The following is a 17,159-nucleotide window of genomic DNA, read 5'->3' as shown; positions in this document are numbered from 1 at the left end:
AAAAAGAAAAAAATTTAAGAAATAAAACAAATAAAAAAAATAAAAAAGAAAGAAAAAATATATATATTTAGATGAACTAGTCAAAAAACGTTAAAAAAGAAAAGGGTAAAAGTTTTTAAAAAATTTAGCAGAAGAAGAAAAAAGAAAAAAGATAAAAAAATTGAAAAAAGAAAAAAAAATAAAAAATTGAAAAAAGAAAAAAAAATTGAAGTAGCCGCAAGACTAAAGAATCATGGGGAGAAAGCCATGAGTTCCGTGCTTTGCTTTCTCCTCCTCTGGAATTGCTCTGCTGTCTTAGGAATTGAATCTGCTTTCTCCTTGATAGATGAACTTCGTCCTGGCTGGATATTTTGTTGATCTTCTGGGGGAGGGGCCTGTTGTAGTGACTCTCAAGTGTCTTTGCCCGAGGCGGGATTGCACCGCCCTTACCGGCGGCCGGACTAAGTAATCGGCTCGGGTTCGCTTTGGGGAGCTTCTGTTCCCTGAACGCTTTCCGTAGAGTTCCGGAGGACGGGAATGAAAATGGCGGCCTCCCAGTCTCCAGCCCGGAGGAGCCAAGAGCCTGGGGCCCCACTCCTCAGTGCGCCCCCAGAGGACAGCACCCAATCACTCCCGTATCCCCAGCCTCTAGCCGCGCTCCGAGCTCACCCAGCCCACGACCAGTTCAAGGTAACCCCGAGCTGAGAGTTCAGTCCTCGGCTCTGTCTCTGCAGCCGGCTTCTCCGTTCTAATACCTGCGAGCTCTGCGACACTCCGACACCCCCGATCCTTCTGTGACCCTGAAGGACCTGGGACCACGCTGACCTCGCGTGGGCTTCACCCTGGTTTAGCCTCTGGAGCAATGTCCCTCAGTGGAACAGACTTTTAAAAGTCCTGATTTTGTGTTCCGTTCCTCCGCCGCTTGCCAGGAGCCGGCCCCTCCCCCCGCGGTCTATCTTCCCGTCGTTTTAGATTCACTTCTCCGCCAGTCCTACCTTTCAGAAAGTGGTTGATTTTCTGTTTCTAGAGTTGCTGTTCTTCTTCTCTTCGCTCTCCCATTGGATTTGTAGGTGTTTGCAATGTTTAGATAAGCTATTGAGCTGATCTCCTGCTACCAGATGTAGTCTCAGCCTGCTACTTCTCTGCCATCTTGACTCCTCCACTCTTCTCTCTTCTCTTACTGATTTGTTCTATCACGATGATTGATTTGCAAATGTTGAACCACCCTTACATCCCATGGATAAATCCTACCTAATCATGGTGGATAATCTTTTAAAGGTACTATTGGATCCTATTAGCTAGGATCTTGTTGAGAATCTTAGCATTCATATTCATCAGGGTTATTGGTCTGAAATTCTCCTTTTTGATGGGGTCTTAGCCTGGTTTGGGGATCAGGGTAATGCTGTCTTCATAAAAAGAGTCTGGACGTTTTCCTTCTCTTTCTATTTTTTGAAACAGCTTCAGAAGAATAGGTATTATTTCTTCTTTGAATGTTTGGTAGAATTCCCGGGGAATCTGTTAGGTCCTGGGCTCTTGTGTTTTGGGAGATTTTTGAACACTGCTTCAATCTTGTTGCTAGATATTGGTCTATTCAGGTTGTCAATTTCTTCCTGATGAAGTTTTGGAAGGTTATAGGTTTTCAGGAATGCATTTATTTCTTCTAGGTTACTTAATCTATTGGCGTATAGTTATTGATAATAATCTCTTATGATTGTTTCTATTTCCTTGGTGTAGTCATGATCTCCCCCTTTTCGTCCGTAATTTCATTAATTTGGGTCCTCTCTATTTTTTATTTTGGATTAGTTTGGCCAATGTTTATTGTTCTTTGATCCTTTCAAAATTCAGCTTCTAGTTTCATTGATGTGTTCTATCGCATCTCTAATTTTTATCTCATTGATCTCTGTTCTAAGCTTGATTATTTCCCTTATTGTGTGTGGGGTTGGCTTAATTTGTTGCTGATTCTCCAGTTCTTTAAGGTGTACAGCGAGCTGGTGTATTCTGGGTTTTTCTTTTTCTCTTTTCTTTTCTTTCTTTCTTTTTTTTTTTTTTTTTTGAGGGAGGCTTGGATTGCTACATACTTCCCTCTTAGGACCACCTTTGCCACATGCCATAGGTTTTGGACCAAAGTGTCTTCATTCTCATTGGTTTCCATGACGTGTTTAAGTTCTTCCTTGATTTTCTGGTTGATCCAAACATTCATAAGCAAGGTAGTCTTTAGCTTCCACGTGTTTGAATTCTTACCGAACTTTTTCTTGTGGTTGAGTTCCTATTTCAAAGCACTCTGGTCTGAGAATATGCAGGCAATAATATCAGTCTTTTGGTATTGGTTGAGTCCTGATTTGTGACCCAGTATGTAGTCTTTTCTGGAGAAAGTTGCATGTGCACTTGAGAAGAATGAGTATTCTGTTGTTTTATGATAGAATGTTCTGAATATATCTATGAGGTTCATCTGGTCCCACACATCATTCAATGCTCGTTTCTTTATTGATTTCTGCTTGGATGATCTGTCTTTTACTGAGAGTGGCTTATTATGATTCCCCAGTATTCATGTATTTATATTAATATGGCTCTTTATCTTGATTAACAGGTAACTTATGTAGTGACTGCTCCTATATTGGGGGCATAAATATTTACAATTGTTAGATCTTCTTGGTGGATAGACCCTTTAAGAATGATGTAGTGTTCTTCTGTATCTCTGACTACAGTCTTTAGTTTAAAATCTAATTTATCTGATACGAGAATCTTTACCCCAGCCTTCTTTTTAGGCCCATTGGCATGAAAGATGCTTCTTCATACCTTCACATTCAGTCTGGATGTATCCTTAATTTCACAATGGGTGTCTTGTAGACAACACATGGGCAGGTCCTGTGGTTTTATCCAATCTGCAATGTTGTGCCATTTTATGGGAGCATTTAGGCTGTTCACGTTGAGGGTGATTATTGAGAGATATGTTTTTATTGACGTCCTGTTGGCTGTGAAGTCCTTGTTTCTATAGATTGTCTCTGTAAATTTCTGGTCTATGACACTCTTGGGTTTTTCTTATTTTATAGAACCACCCCTTACTGTTTCCTGTAGGGTCTTCTTGGTGGTCACATGCTCCTTTAAGCCTTGCCAGCCTGAGAAGTTCTTTATCTCTTCATCTGTTCTGAATGTCAGCCTTGCTGGATAAAGTATTCTTGCCTGCATGTTCTTTTCATTTAGTTCCCAGAATACATCTTGCCAGCCCTTTCTGGCTTGCCAGGTTTCTGTGGACAGGTCTGCCATTATTCTGATGGGCCTTCCTCTGTGCATAAGAGATCTCTTCCCTTAGCTGGTCACCAGAGCTCCTGTCTAAAATTATGATTCAACAGTTTCACAATCAGATGTCTGGATATCTTTCTAGATTCCATGATTTTGGGGGCAGACCTTTCTGCCTCTAGGATATGAACACTGGTTCTATTCCCCAGATTGGGAAAATTTTCATGGAGAGTTTGTTCAACTATAACTACTAGTCTTCTTTCTTTCTCGCTGCCCGCCGCGCCCCCCCCCCCAGGATCTCAATAATTCAGACATTGAAACATTTCATGGTGTCATTTATTTCCCTAATTCTGTTTTCATGGATTCTAAGCTGATTGTTCCAGGCCTCCTCCTGATCCTCTTTCTCTATCAGTTTGTCCTCTAGATCACTAATTCTACTTCTGTCCCAGTTACCCTAGCTGTTAGAGAATTTAGATTAGATTGGATCACATTAATAGCATTTGTAACTTCTTCCCAGGTGGCTTTCACTTCTGCCCTAATTGATTCCTTGATTCCATGTTATCATTAATGGTTTTCTCCAACCTAGCCATTGTCTGGATAATTGTTAGCCTGAATTCCCTTTGCTGCATACTGTTTATGTCCATTTCCAATAGGTCTGATGGAGAGGGCAGAGTGTCTGAATTTTTCCTTTTTACTTTCCTTTTTACTTTCTTTTTGATGGTGACTCCTGATTGCTCTGAAACATTCCAAGGTGCACCTTGAATGAATTGTTGTTGATCAGTTATACATCCCCTTAAGCACTTCCCACCAAAATGACTAGAAGGAGGAAGACCCAACCTGGTAGAAGTTAAAAATGCTATCAGTGAGATCCAATCTAGTCTAACTACTCTAACAGTTAGGATAACCAAGGCAGAAGATGAAATTAGTGATCTAGAAGAAAAACTGATAGAAAAGAAGGATCAGGAGGAGGCCTGGAACAAACAGCTTAGAATCCATGAAAACAGAATTAGGGAAATAAATGATGGCATGAAACGTTCCAATGTCAGAATTATTGGGATCCTTTAAGGAGGTGGGGAAAAAGAGAAGATTAGAACATATAGTTGAACATATAGTTGAACATATAATAAACACTGGATGAAAATTTCCCTAATCTGGGTAATGGAACAAGTGTTCATGTCCTAGAGGCAGAAAGGACAGCCCCCAAGATCAAGGAGTGTAGAAAGATCTCCGGGCAAATAATTGTGAATTTCACCAGTCATAAATTCAGGGAGGATGTCTTAAGAGCAGCCAGGGGAAGAGATTCCTTATGTACAGAGATAGGACCATCAGAATAATGTCAGACCTGGCCACAGAAACCTGGGAAGCCAGAGAGAGCTGGCAAGACATATTCAGGGCACTAACTTAGATGAACATGCAGCCAAGAACACTTTATCCAGCAAGGCTGACATTCAGAACGGAGGGAGAGATAAAGAGCTTCCAAGACTGGCAAGATTTAAAGGAGTATGTGACCACCAAGCCAGCACTACAAGAAATATTAAGGGGTGGTTCTATAAAAGAACAAAGAACCCAAGAGTGCCATAGAACAGAAACGTGGAGAGGCAATCTATAGAAACAAGGACTTCACAGGCAGCAGGATGTCAATAAAAACTAATCTTTCAATAATCACTCTCAATGTGAACAGCCTAAATTCTCCCATAAAATAGCACAGGGATGCAGACTGGATGAAAAGACAGGACCTGTCCATATGCTGTCTACAAGAGACACATTTGGAACCTAAAGATACATTCAGACTGAAAGTGAAGGGATGGATAAGCATCTTTCATGCCAATGGGCCTCAAAAGGAAGCTGGGGTAGCGATTCTCATATCAGATAAATTAGATTTTAAGCTAAAGACTGTAGTCAGAGATAGAGAATAACACTAATATATTGGGATCTAAATTTAAAAAATGTGAAGATGATCTCAATTTTAGTTTCAACCATAGTACTAATTAATGATATTATCGTTGAAAATTTATTGAACTATGAAATTCAGATTGTACATCAATAAAAAGAAAAAAAATATATATTTCAAATATTTACCTTAAACCTAAAATGAGAAAAAAATATATTCACATCTACATGAAATATGTATTTTGTAAAATGAAAAGGCTACATAAAAAAAAAATAACTCACGGGGTACCTGGGTGGCTCAGTGGCTTAAAGCCTCTGCCTTCAGCTCCAGTCATGATCCCAGGGTTCTGGGATGGAGCCCCACATCAGACTCTCTGCTCAGCGGGGAGCCTGCTTCCCTTCCTCTCTCTCTGCCTGCCTCTCTGTCTACTTGTGATCTCTGTCTGTCAAATAAATAATAGATTTTAAAAATCTTAGAAAAAAAAACTAACTCATATATGTCATAGCCAAAAATTCATTAGTAATGCAATGTGTGAATATTGTTAATCTGGTTAAGATTTTGATACATATTGAGATGAACAATAAAAGATATTTTAAAAGACATCAGCAAAAAGCAGGACAGTGCAATAAGGATAGCTATTAGCTTCTTCAGCTCTTATAATTGCATTCTTCTTTATAGTCTCAGAGGGGATTTATTGACAGAAAACATTCATCCACTCCCTTAATGGGCATAGTAAAGCCCTCCTACTTCTCTCTGTACACTTAACCTGGTCACACTCCATTAGCCCATCTGAATGAGACTGGATTGAACCAGAGAAGCAGACAGAACTGCAAGAAAAAAAAGGGTGATTATTTTCTAACTGTCTTGACTTCTGCTTCTGATATTCTCCATTATAGTTGTTGAAGTTTCTTTTTACCTATTTGTAAGTGAAAAAAACAAATTTACCTTTTCTCTTGAATCTTTTTGTATAGCACATTAAAAATTATATATTTTTTGCTTTCTAATTATGTGCATGCAGAAGAATATGCACATTTCCTATATAATTGGATAATGTATTTGTTTTCCTGAAATTGAAATTTTGCAGATGAGCTATTGATAATTTTTGAGGGTTAGAAATAAATATCTCAATCATATTTATATGATTTATATGATTTATATGAAACTGACAGTGGGTGACCTAATACCCAAATTATCTACTATGTAGCGAAGACCAGGTCCCCCCAGATTCTGAGGCATAGTTACAGCCTGTGGGCTCAACTCAGTGTAGTCGTGTTCTCTTAAGCAGACCATAAGAATCTGAATTCCTTAATGTGTAAAATGAGAAAATAAGATGAATATGTACCTTGTAGAGTCTTGGGAAAGATAAAATAGGATAAAGCATTAGAACAATTCCTAGGATGCTGTCAGCTTCAAATAAAGTTTAACATTAATCCTCCACCACTGTCAATGAATTTACATGTTAAATACGCATTAAGTTGTTTATATGAAGCTCAAGGAATTATATTAGAAAAGAGTCACTATGAACAGAAGGGTCAGTCGCCATGCATACAACAGACAGTGTTCCCTTTTGTGTCTGGTATCCCAGGTGGACTGTTCAGCGTGTCTTAATGGCAGGACCCACATTTACAAAAGCACAGCAAAGATTTCCCAGTACCCCCCCAAGTAACTTTGTGGTCTCCTTTCATTCACTCAGCAAGTGGCTTCAAGGCATTCACATTTATTGCTCACTGTGCTGATCCTTAATTTATTTTGACCACAAATACAGACTTTGTCAGCAGATGTGTTTTGCAATTTATCAGGCTATATTTTTATTTTTCACAGGTCTCAAATTTCATCTTTCAGTGAGGGTGGGATGTGATAGAAAGGCTATTGTTGTTGATGTAATTTGACAAAATTTGTTGAATATCTACATTAAGAATTCAAAAATCATTTGCAGTGTTCTCAACTGCCTTATCAACTGAGAATATTAATAATTTGATGTTTTAATTAGTCTTAGAACTATGAAAAAGTATAAAAATATTTTTAAAAGTATAAAACTTATTTGAAACTAGTAAATTCTTCTGAAAATATCTAGACATGATAACTGCCACTAAGCTCTTCCCAGAAAGAGGAGTCATTATTTGCTTTCTCTTAGTAAGGACTTCTGAATTTTGAGATTTGACATGTCAGAAATTAAAAGGTTGCAAAAGTTTAAACTTCAGAACAGAAAATGTCAAAGGAGGTATTATTCTCTGAAGAAAGGTCAGCTGTATTATGTGTTAATTGTTTTATTTATTTTGTAGCTGTTTCAGAATTCTGCATTTCTACTTTTGTCTCTGAATAGACTGACTGTGACCTCACTAACTGTAATTAGATTTAATTTGTTTTTGATTCATCTTTAGCATTTGATAGAGAGGCTGGCTGTGAACAGCAAGGTAAAGTAGTAAACGGTAAATTGGAGTCAGAAATATCGTAGTGTTGTTTCAACTTTCCTCTCTGAATCTCAGTTCCATGAGCAATTAATTGCTATGTGCATTAGAGCAGATAACATTTGGGGAAACAACTAAAGCCTTGTCTGATAAATAGCAATGACTGTCTAAATACTACTTCCTGTCCTCTGAAATATAAAGTAGATAGTAAAAATTTTAAGATGAATTTCAACTTGGAAAAACATGTACTGGATACAAATTAGATAGATTTCTCATAAAGTTCTGCTTAATCAAGGTTAAAATAAGACTATATATATACATATATAGACATATATGTATATGCATATACATATGTACATACACATATGTATATACATATATGTATATATATACATATATATATGTAACAGCCATCTCTTACATAGATTCTGCATAATTATTACTGTACCTATTAGCTATTTAATCATTAGTCATCTGTAACCAGTAATGGTCCAAGCACTTTCCTCATTTAATCCTAAGCATATGCAAGGTATAACATTATTCTTTTCCTCTTTTTTATGTATGTAGAATTAATGGAGGAAGAATGTGTAGAGGATAAGCTGGACCCACAGCCAGTCTGGCTTCAGAGTTGGAGCTCCAAAATGGTGCCTCTCGGCTATCTAAGAGTTTGGTCATTGGTTAGGATCATGATCTGTTTGGGGGGATTTGTGGGTTACTCCATACAATCACAGTGCCTCACTGTGGGGTTCAAGAATTTCATATAGATTTTCCCCCAAATTTTGTTGAGGTTACTTTTTATTTTTCTTTATTTTTTTTCTCTTTTTTTAAATTTAAATTCAATTGGTGAATCCTTGGCTTTTGATATAATGTTCAATGGTTCACTAGATTGTTCTTTTTGGGGTATTACTGACATAAAATTATACTAGTTTCTGTTGTACAAAGTAATGATTTGATATTTCTGTGCACTGTGAATTATTTTTTCTTATAAAAATTATTAATGATTTTTTTCTCTTATATAGAATGCACCTTAAAGAGTTTTTAAGATCTCAGTTGAAGGGACATCTGGGTGACTCAGTCAGCTGGGCATCTGCTTTTGGCTTGGGTCATGATCTGGGGTCCTGGGATTGAGTTCTGTATTGGGCTCCCTGCTCAGCAGGGAGTCTGCTTCTCCCTCTCCCTCTGCCTGCCGCTCTCCCTGCTTGTGCTCTCTCTCTGTCAAATAAATGAAATTTTTAAAAAAATCTCAGTTGGATTCTTAGACCAGAGAGAGTAATGATATTTTGATTATCTACAATAAAAATTCTAGAAGGGGAGATTTTATATATATGTGTGTGTGTGTGTGTGTGTGTGTGTGTGTATACACATATATATGCATATATACATATATATGCACACACACATTTAAATACATATATACATATATACATATATTTGTATACACACACACACACACACACATAAATTTTACATTTTGATTCATTTTTTGTGTTTGGTTAGGGCAACAGCAAACCTAAAAAATTGTACATGCTTATTGGTAAAGGATACTATAGCAAAAGGAAAACTCACGATACAATGAACAATGCAACCTCCCAAATGGTAAATTTATATAATTACAGATAATTTGTATTCTCTAAATCTATAAAACCATGGAATTTTTTTCTGATAACATAATTGGGTTCTCATTCTCTCTTTCTCTCTCAACACATTCATTTCAGTGGGTGGTGGTTCGTGATTGATTCATTAATCCCAAAGCTTCCCTAGGTTGCCCAGGTGAAATCACATGGAGAACGCCAACTGGCTAGCTAACCATACTGGGAGATCAGGTTTCATCCTGGTGGGAATCTTCAGTGAATCCAAACACCCAGCTCTCCTTTGTTTGGTCATTTTCCCGCTTTTCCTAATGGCCTTGTCTGGAAACACCATCTTGATTCTATTGATACATTCCGATGCCCACCTCCACACCCCCATGTATTTTTTCATTAGCCAGCTATCTCTCATGGACATGATGTATATTTCTGTTACTGTGCCCAAGATGCTCATGGACCAAGTCATGGGTATGAACAAGATCTCAGACATAGAATGTGGGATACAAATGTTTCTCTATGTGACACTAGCAGGTTCAGAATTTCTTCTTCTAGCCTCTATGGCCTATGACCGCTATGTGGCCATCTGCCATCCTCTTCATTACCCTGTCCTCATGAACCATCGCGTGTTACACCTTCTAGCATCTGGCTGCTGGTTCCTGGGCTCAGTGGGTGGCTTCTTGTTTACTCCCATCACCATGACCTTCCCCTTCTGCAGATCTCGGGAGATACGTCATTTTTTCTGTGAAGTCCCTGCTGTATTGAAACTCTCTTGTTCGGACACTTCCATCTATGAGATTTTCATGTACCTGTGCTGTGTCCTTATGCTTCTCATTCCTGTGATAGTCATTTCAGGCTCTTACTACTTTATCCTTATCACCATCCATAGGATGAACTCATCAGAAGGACAGAAGAAGGCCTTTGTCACTTGTTCTTCCCACATGACTGTGGTCATCCTCTTCTATGGGGTTGCCATTTATACTTACATGCTCCCCAAATCCTACCATGCACCAGAGAAGGACATCATGGTATCTGTCTTTTACACCATACTCACTCCTGTGCTCAACCCTTTGATCTATAGTCTAAGAAATAAGAATGTTATGGGAGCTCTGAAGAAAATGTTGAATGTGGGACCTGTCTTTTAAGAAACTACAGAGTAGGGGCACCTGGATGGTTCAGTAGGTTAAGCATCTGCCTTTGGCTCAGGTCATGATCCCAGAGTTCTGGGATCAAACCATACACTGGGCTTCCTGCTCAGTGAGGCGTCTGCTTCTCCTTCTGCCCCTCCCACCCACTCATTCTCTCTCTCTCAAATAAGTAAAATATTTTTTTTAAAAAGAAACTATAGAGTAAATATTGCCTCTCTGTATTAAAAAAGAAACCTCTTTTTAGTTTTTTTTTAATTTTTATTTTTTAAAAATCTCTTTAATTTTCTAATTCTTATTCTTTTAAAACATCATACGGTTATAGTGATGTTATATTTACTGGAGTTGATAAATTCACTCTGTCTCTGTAGAACACCCATATTCTTAGGAAATACATAATTAAAATATTTAGAGAAAGAAAGATCATGTGATTCTATGTAATTGATTAAAATGAGGGAGTGAGAGAAGGGTGATGAAAAGAAAGAGGTTTAAAAAAAAAGCTAACTGTTGAGTCTGGGTAAAAGGTATGTGGCTGTGGTTTATACTATTCTTATTCATACTACTTTTATGTAAGTGTAAAATTTTTCCACACAAACAGTTAAAATATCACTTGTCCTACATTTATAAGCTTTGTATTCTGTTTGTTGACAGTGTAAGTGACAATCTTATAAAATGTGCTCATTTCAATGTGACTGATTATTACTGTGACAATCCTGTCATCTTCCTACCTTGTATCATCCCTTAATATGATAGACCACAATGATATGCACTATGTGGACATGGTCCAAAACTGAAAGCACCTAGTGGTTAAACTGTAGGTTTAGTATCTATGCTTGCATAAGAAACTGTGGGACAAATGTGAACTCAGAATGGAAGGAAGATTTAGGGGAGGTACCCTGCTTGAAGTGATGTCTGAACCGAGTTTTGAAGTATGTAATTTATTAAACAAAAAAAGAGAAGCATGATATATCAAATATTCAAATTTAGTCATTTATTCAACAAACACTTAAACTCTTATAATCCAAAATAACAGCTAAATGAGTTTAAAATCTGAGCACTATATGGTTGTTGTTTTCAAGGAATTTGAATCTGCATAGTTTTATATGGAAAGAGGTACTATACAATGTATGGTAAACCTAATATCATATATATGATGCTAATGCGGGAAGTTTATGGCTCATAAGGACACATCCCTTTTACCTGCGGTACATGAATTTGGTCAAAAAAGGGGACTGAGGTCAGCCTCTGGAACTCAGTGCAAATGTTGACTAGATGTTCCCCTCAGATGACTACTGGAGACTGTGGCAGAGGGGACTTTCTCAGGGACAATATGCCACAGAAAAGGCACAACATGTGCAAAGGTCTGAAGGTTGGCAAAGTATAAGGGATAAATGTTCCAATCGTTCTTTCTTTCCTACTTTATTTTATAGACTTCTTTCTTGCCCTTCTGTGACCCAGAGTTCTACAAACAGAAGCAAAATGATTAGATCTGCACTTTAGAAATGTTAAATTAGTGGTCACTTGGGAAAGTGCAGCACTGCAAGTAGAGAGACGAAGTGAGCGAAGATGGTGATGTAGATGGTGTTGATCTAAATTGAATGGACCATGCCTTGACACCAGGATGGACTGGACGGAGGAAAGGTATATTTGGAATATGTGGGGCCTTTCGAACCCACGGACATGGTTACATAGCTGTATTTTATAATGGGGCTGTGTCCAACTTGTGAAAAATCAGACAGTTTTGAAAGTATGGATTAATTTTCCTCCTAACACACTTGATTAGTTCATGATTGTAAAACAAAGATCATGCAGCGTTTTGGAAAACAATATCAGAAAACCAATTCTCAATATTTTTTTGTTGCAATAAAACTGAATACAATATGGACACTCTAAAGTACTTAAGAAATGTATGTATCACCCCTCAATTTTATGACTATAATGATACGTTTCATGGTTCCATTTACAACACCCAGACATGTAGAACAAAATGAGACAAAATAAAACAAAATGTGGTATTGAGCTATGTTATTACAAAGATTTTTTCATTTCAAAAATTTTTATTTTTATTTGTATTATTAACATATAATGTATTATTTGTTTCAGGGGTACAAGTCTGTGATTCATCAGTCTTACACAACACACAGCACTTACCACAACACATATCCTCCCCAATGTCCGTCATTCAGTCTCCTCATTCGACCACTGCCCTCCCATCTAACAACCCTCAGTTTGTTTCCTGAGGTTAAGAGTCTCTTATACTTTGTCTCCCTCTCTGATTTTGTCTTGATCCATTTATTTCCTCTCTTCCTCTATCAACCTCTGCCTTGTTTCTTAAATTCCACGTATCACTGAGATCGTATGATAATTATCTTTCTCTGATTGATTTATTTCACCTAGCATAATATCCTCTAGTTCCATCCATGTTATTGTAAATGGCAAGATTTCATTTTTTTTTATGGCTGTGTAACATTCCATTGTTGTGTGTGTGTGTGTGTGTGTGTGTGTGTGTGTGTTTGTGTAATCACACCTTTATCCATTCATCTGGTGATGGGCATCTGAGCTCTTTCCACTGTTTGGCTATTGTGGACATTGCTGTTATAAACATTGGGAAGAAGATGTCCCTTTGGATCACTACATATTTGAGGTAAATACTCAGTAGGGCAATTGCTGGGTGATAGGGTATCTCTATTTTCAACTTTTTGAGGAACCTCCATGTTCTGTCCCAAAGAGGCTGCACAATCTTGCATTCCCACCAACAGTGTAGGCGGATTCCCCTTTCTCCACATCCTGGACAACATTTGTCATTTCCTGACTTAATTTTACCATTCTGACTGAGATGAGGTCATATCCCATTGTTGTCTTGATTTGTGTTTCCTTGATGCCAAGTGATATTCAGCAGTTTTTCATTTGTCTGTTGCTTTTCGGATGTCTTCTTTGCAGAAATGTCTGTTTATGTCTTCTGCTCATTTCTTGATTGGATTATTTGTTCCATGAAACTCACTGAGTTTCATAAATTCTTTATATATTTGAGATACTAACCCTTAATTTGTGAATATCTTCTCCCATTCTGTCAGTTGTCTTTTGGTTTTGTTGACTGTTTCCTTTGCTGTGCAAAAGTTTTTTTTTTTTTCCTTTTTTTTTTTAATCTTGATGAAGTCTCAGTAGTTCATTTTTGCCTTTGTTTCCCTTGCATTTGGAGACATGTCTGGTGAAAAGTGGCTGTGGCTAAAGTCGAAGATGTTGCTGCCTATGTTCTCCTCAAGGGTTTTGATGGATTCCTGTCTCATATTTAGGTCTATCATCCAGTTTGACCCTATTTTTGTGTGTGGTGCAAAGAAATGGTCCAATTTCATTCTTCTGCATGTGTCTGTCCAATTTTTCCAACAACAACAACAACAACAAACCTCCATATTGAACAACAACAACAACAACAATCACTTTAAAAGTTTTTAGAACAATTAGTTTTCTTTTTAGGTAATGTGTCTGAAATACAATTTCCATAGTCTTTACTAATAAAAGTTTACAAGTTTTATGTAGTTGGCAAAGTTATTTATAAAATTATATACAACATCTAATACTTGGAATTTGTGTTTCAAATTTCTTGCATCTAGAGTTAAAAACTGAAATGGAAGAGCTACAAGCACTCAAATGCACTTGCTTACAAGTATCATATAATTAGCTTCTATAAAGTAGTTTAACATTTTCAATTTTTTAATTTATTCAAGTGTTTTTGATAGTGATACCTTGAGCCAGAGGAATCACTTCCATCCCATAGTAACAAGGTTTCAGGTTTCTACATCCTTTGGCGCACATTAAAGACCATTATTGGAAATCTTCATTCAAATTCAGAATTAATATTATTGTTCATTGGATATAAAATCTTCCATTATTTTTCATAAAATTTCTGCTTCCTTAAATGTGTTCAAAGAATAACATTTGAAGAAACATAATGAACAAAACAATTTTCTAGGATGGCTAAAGAATTAAGCTTCTTAAAAATAATTAGACACATTAAAATTAACAGTTAGAGAGACAAGATGGTGGGGAAGTAGGAGGAGGCACCATTTCAACCTGTACCCTAAAGTGAGCTGATTACCTACCAAAGAACTCCGATCACCCATGAAATCAGCCTGAGATCAGAATTATACACGTCTGGATCTCTACAGGGGCAGAAGACGCCAGTGAGGAGGTAAAGCAGAGTGGGAATGTTGGCCTGATATCAGAAGATAAACGAAAGGGGGAAGGAGCCACCAGAGGCGGCCTACTGGAATGTACTACACCAATACAAGAGTGCCCTGCAACTGGGGACCAGCATTAACTTGGAATCTGGTTGAAAGCACTCAAAAAGAGCAAAGGATCACAGGGGAAACTGTCGGAAGCAGGGCAGTTAAGGACAGGGGCCTAAGTCCCGGACCCAGAACAGCCTCCCCAGGCGCTGAGCCAGAAAGAGTGTGGCAGAGAAACCAGGTCTTGGTCCCTGAGCTGCCAGTGCGCCCAAGAACGCCTGGGGTCCAGCTCCTGTGAGGGGCTGGGAGCCTCGCCAGATGCAGAACACCAGACCGTGCCATCAGAGACTGAGACACACGTGCCCCACACCCTGCCCTGAGAGAGGTGTGCACAGGCGCTACCCTGGCACTCTTAGACCTGTGCCATGCCATCAGAGACTGAGACGTACTCCATCCCTTCCCATGAGAGAGGTACGTGAAGGCACCAGTCTGGTGCTCTCGGACCCGGAAAGACCAGGCGCTCCCAGCCCAGGCCAGAAGGACATTCTCAGTGTGCGATTGCTGCTTGGAACCTCTCTGGTGGTCTGGAGCCCCTGCTGTCATGGTTTTGGGTACAAGCAGGAGATCCTGTGGCCCCAGGGAAAGCGACTCAGAACCTGCTCTGCCAGCGGCCGAGGGGGAAGTTAAAGTGCTCTGGAGACCCAGGCGGGAACAGACTGAGAATTCTCTCTGAGAGTGAGGTTGGGTGCAGTTTGCTTTCCTCTAAACCTCCAAAACCATCAAAAACATCAAAAGCTGTCAAGGCAAGAGAAAACAGATGAACAAACATAAAAACCTCCAGAGAACAAAAGCCTGAAAAACCGGTTTTCTCAGAGCCCATCCCCTTGAGGGGGCGTGGGACTGAACTCAGGGAACACCATTGACTGAAAACCCACATGGAAGGTCCCCACCCCAGAAAACCAACCAGGAAAGAAAAAAGAAATTTAAAAAAGATGACAAGACAACCACCACTACTTCATAGATACAACTTTTATTTCTAACGTGTTGCCAATACTCTGGTTCACGTTTTTTATATAGATAATTTTTTAACCTATTTACCATCACAGTGAGATGTCCAGTACATCAAATTCCATAATAACCTTCTAACCTGAACTTTTTGATACATACAACCGTGTTTTTCTTTTGCTTTTCTATTCTTTTATTTTTTTTCTTAAATTGAAGTTTACTTTAGTTTATTCATTTTTTATATTTGTTTTCTAGTATTCATATAGATTTAAACATCAAGGTAGTCCCCTTTCGCCAATCAATGCTACCCTTATAGGTAAACCAAATTTTAATCTCCCTTAATCGAAGGAAAGTTGAGTCCTTTAACAAAGACATCAAGATACAGCCAGGAAGAATCAAAATAAACTTCCTAGCCCACACTGATAATGTATAGCCACTCTCCCATCTTTTTCTTCACCAGTGTTCCTGTGTATTTGTGTTTGTCCTGATAGTATATAAATCATATACTTGGGGTTTTTTTGATGAAGTTCTTCCTTTTTTTGCTTTTATATATATATATATATTTTTTTTTTTCTCTTGTCATATACCTTTATCAGTCTTTTTTAATTTATTTATTTTTTGGTCTGTTTTTGTCTGTATACTTCAAAAATCTTACCTTGGGTCTGATTTGGGCTGAGCCTTCTCTTTTCTCTTCCCTTCTCTCTCTCTCTCTCTCTTTATTTTTCTTTACTTTTTTCTCTCATTTGGGTGGGTACACCTGATGGCTCAGAAGTGTTCCAGGGTGCACCTTGTGCACAACTGTCGATACATCCAGCTACATCCGTTCAGCCATCTCTCACCAAAATGACTAAGAGGAGGAATGCCCAACAGAAGAAAAATTCAGAGGATGGGCCTTCTGCAACAGAGCTAATGGCTAGCGACATGGACAGTATGTCAGAAAGGGAATTCAGGCTAAAAATTATCCAGGCAATAGCTAGGTTGGAGAAAGCCATGGATGACCAAACAGAATTGATTAGGGCAGAAATGAAAGCCATCAGGGATGATGTTCACAATGTTAGGGCAGAACTGAAAGCCACCAGGGATGATGTTCAAAAGCTCTCAATGAGTTCCAATCTAATCTAAATTCTCTAAAATCTAGGGTAACTGAAACAGAATATAGAATTAGTGATCTGGAGGACAAACAGATAGAGAGAAAGGATCAGGATTAAGCCTGGAACAAACAGCTCAGAAGACACGAAAACAGAATCAGGGAAATAAACGATGCCATGAAATGTTCCAACATCAGAATTATTGGAATCCCTGAAGGGGAGGAGAAATAAAAAATCTAGAAGATATAGTGGAACAAGTTGTCTATGAAAATTTTCCCAATCTCACGAATGGAAACAGTGTACATGTACTAGAGGCAGAAAGGTTCCCCTCCCCCAAGATTTTAGATTCTCGAAAGTCCTCACAACACCTGATCGTTAGAATGAAGAATTACAATTGTAGGCTGACCCTCTTGAAAGCAGCTAGGACAAAGAGGCTCCTTGCATACAGAAGAAAGCCCATCAGAATAACGTCAGACCTGTCCACAGAGACCTGGCAAGCCAGAAAGAGCTGGCAAGATATATTCCGGGCACTAAATGAGAAGAACATGCAGCCATAAATACTTTATACAGCAAGACTGACATTCAAAATGGATGGAG

At 38.3% G+C, this 17,159-nt stretch overlaps 1 protein-coding gene across 1 annotated transcript; it reads left to right on the top strand.

Moving 5' to 3' along the window:
• Nucleotides 1–9,295: 9,295 nt before the first annotated feature.
• On the top strand, nucleotides 9,296–10,243 carry LOC123926335 (olfactory receptor 2T4-like). Its single transcript, XM_045980091.1, has one exon. The coding sequence runs from the start codon at nucleotides 9,296–9,298 to the stop codon at nucleotides 10,241–10,243; it is 948 nt and encodes a 315-aa protein (XP_045836047.1).
• Nucleotides 10,244–17,159: the final 6,916 nt, after the last annotated feature.

Source organism: Meles meles, chromosome 16, assembly GCF_922984935.1.
Source record: "Meles meles chromosome 16, mMelMel3.1 paternal haplotype, whole genome shotgun sequence".
Taxonomy (NCBI): Eukaryota; Metazoa; Chordata; class Mammalia; order Carnivora; family Mustelidae; genus Meles; species Meles meles.
Note: the sequence above shows the minus strand (reverse complement) of the source record. Positions and strands in the feature narration are given on the sequence as shown.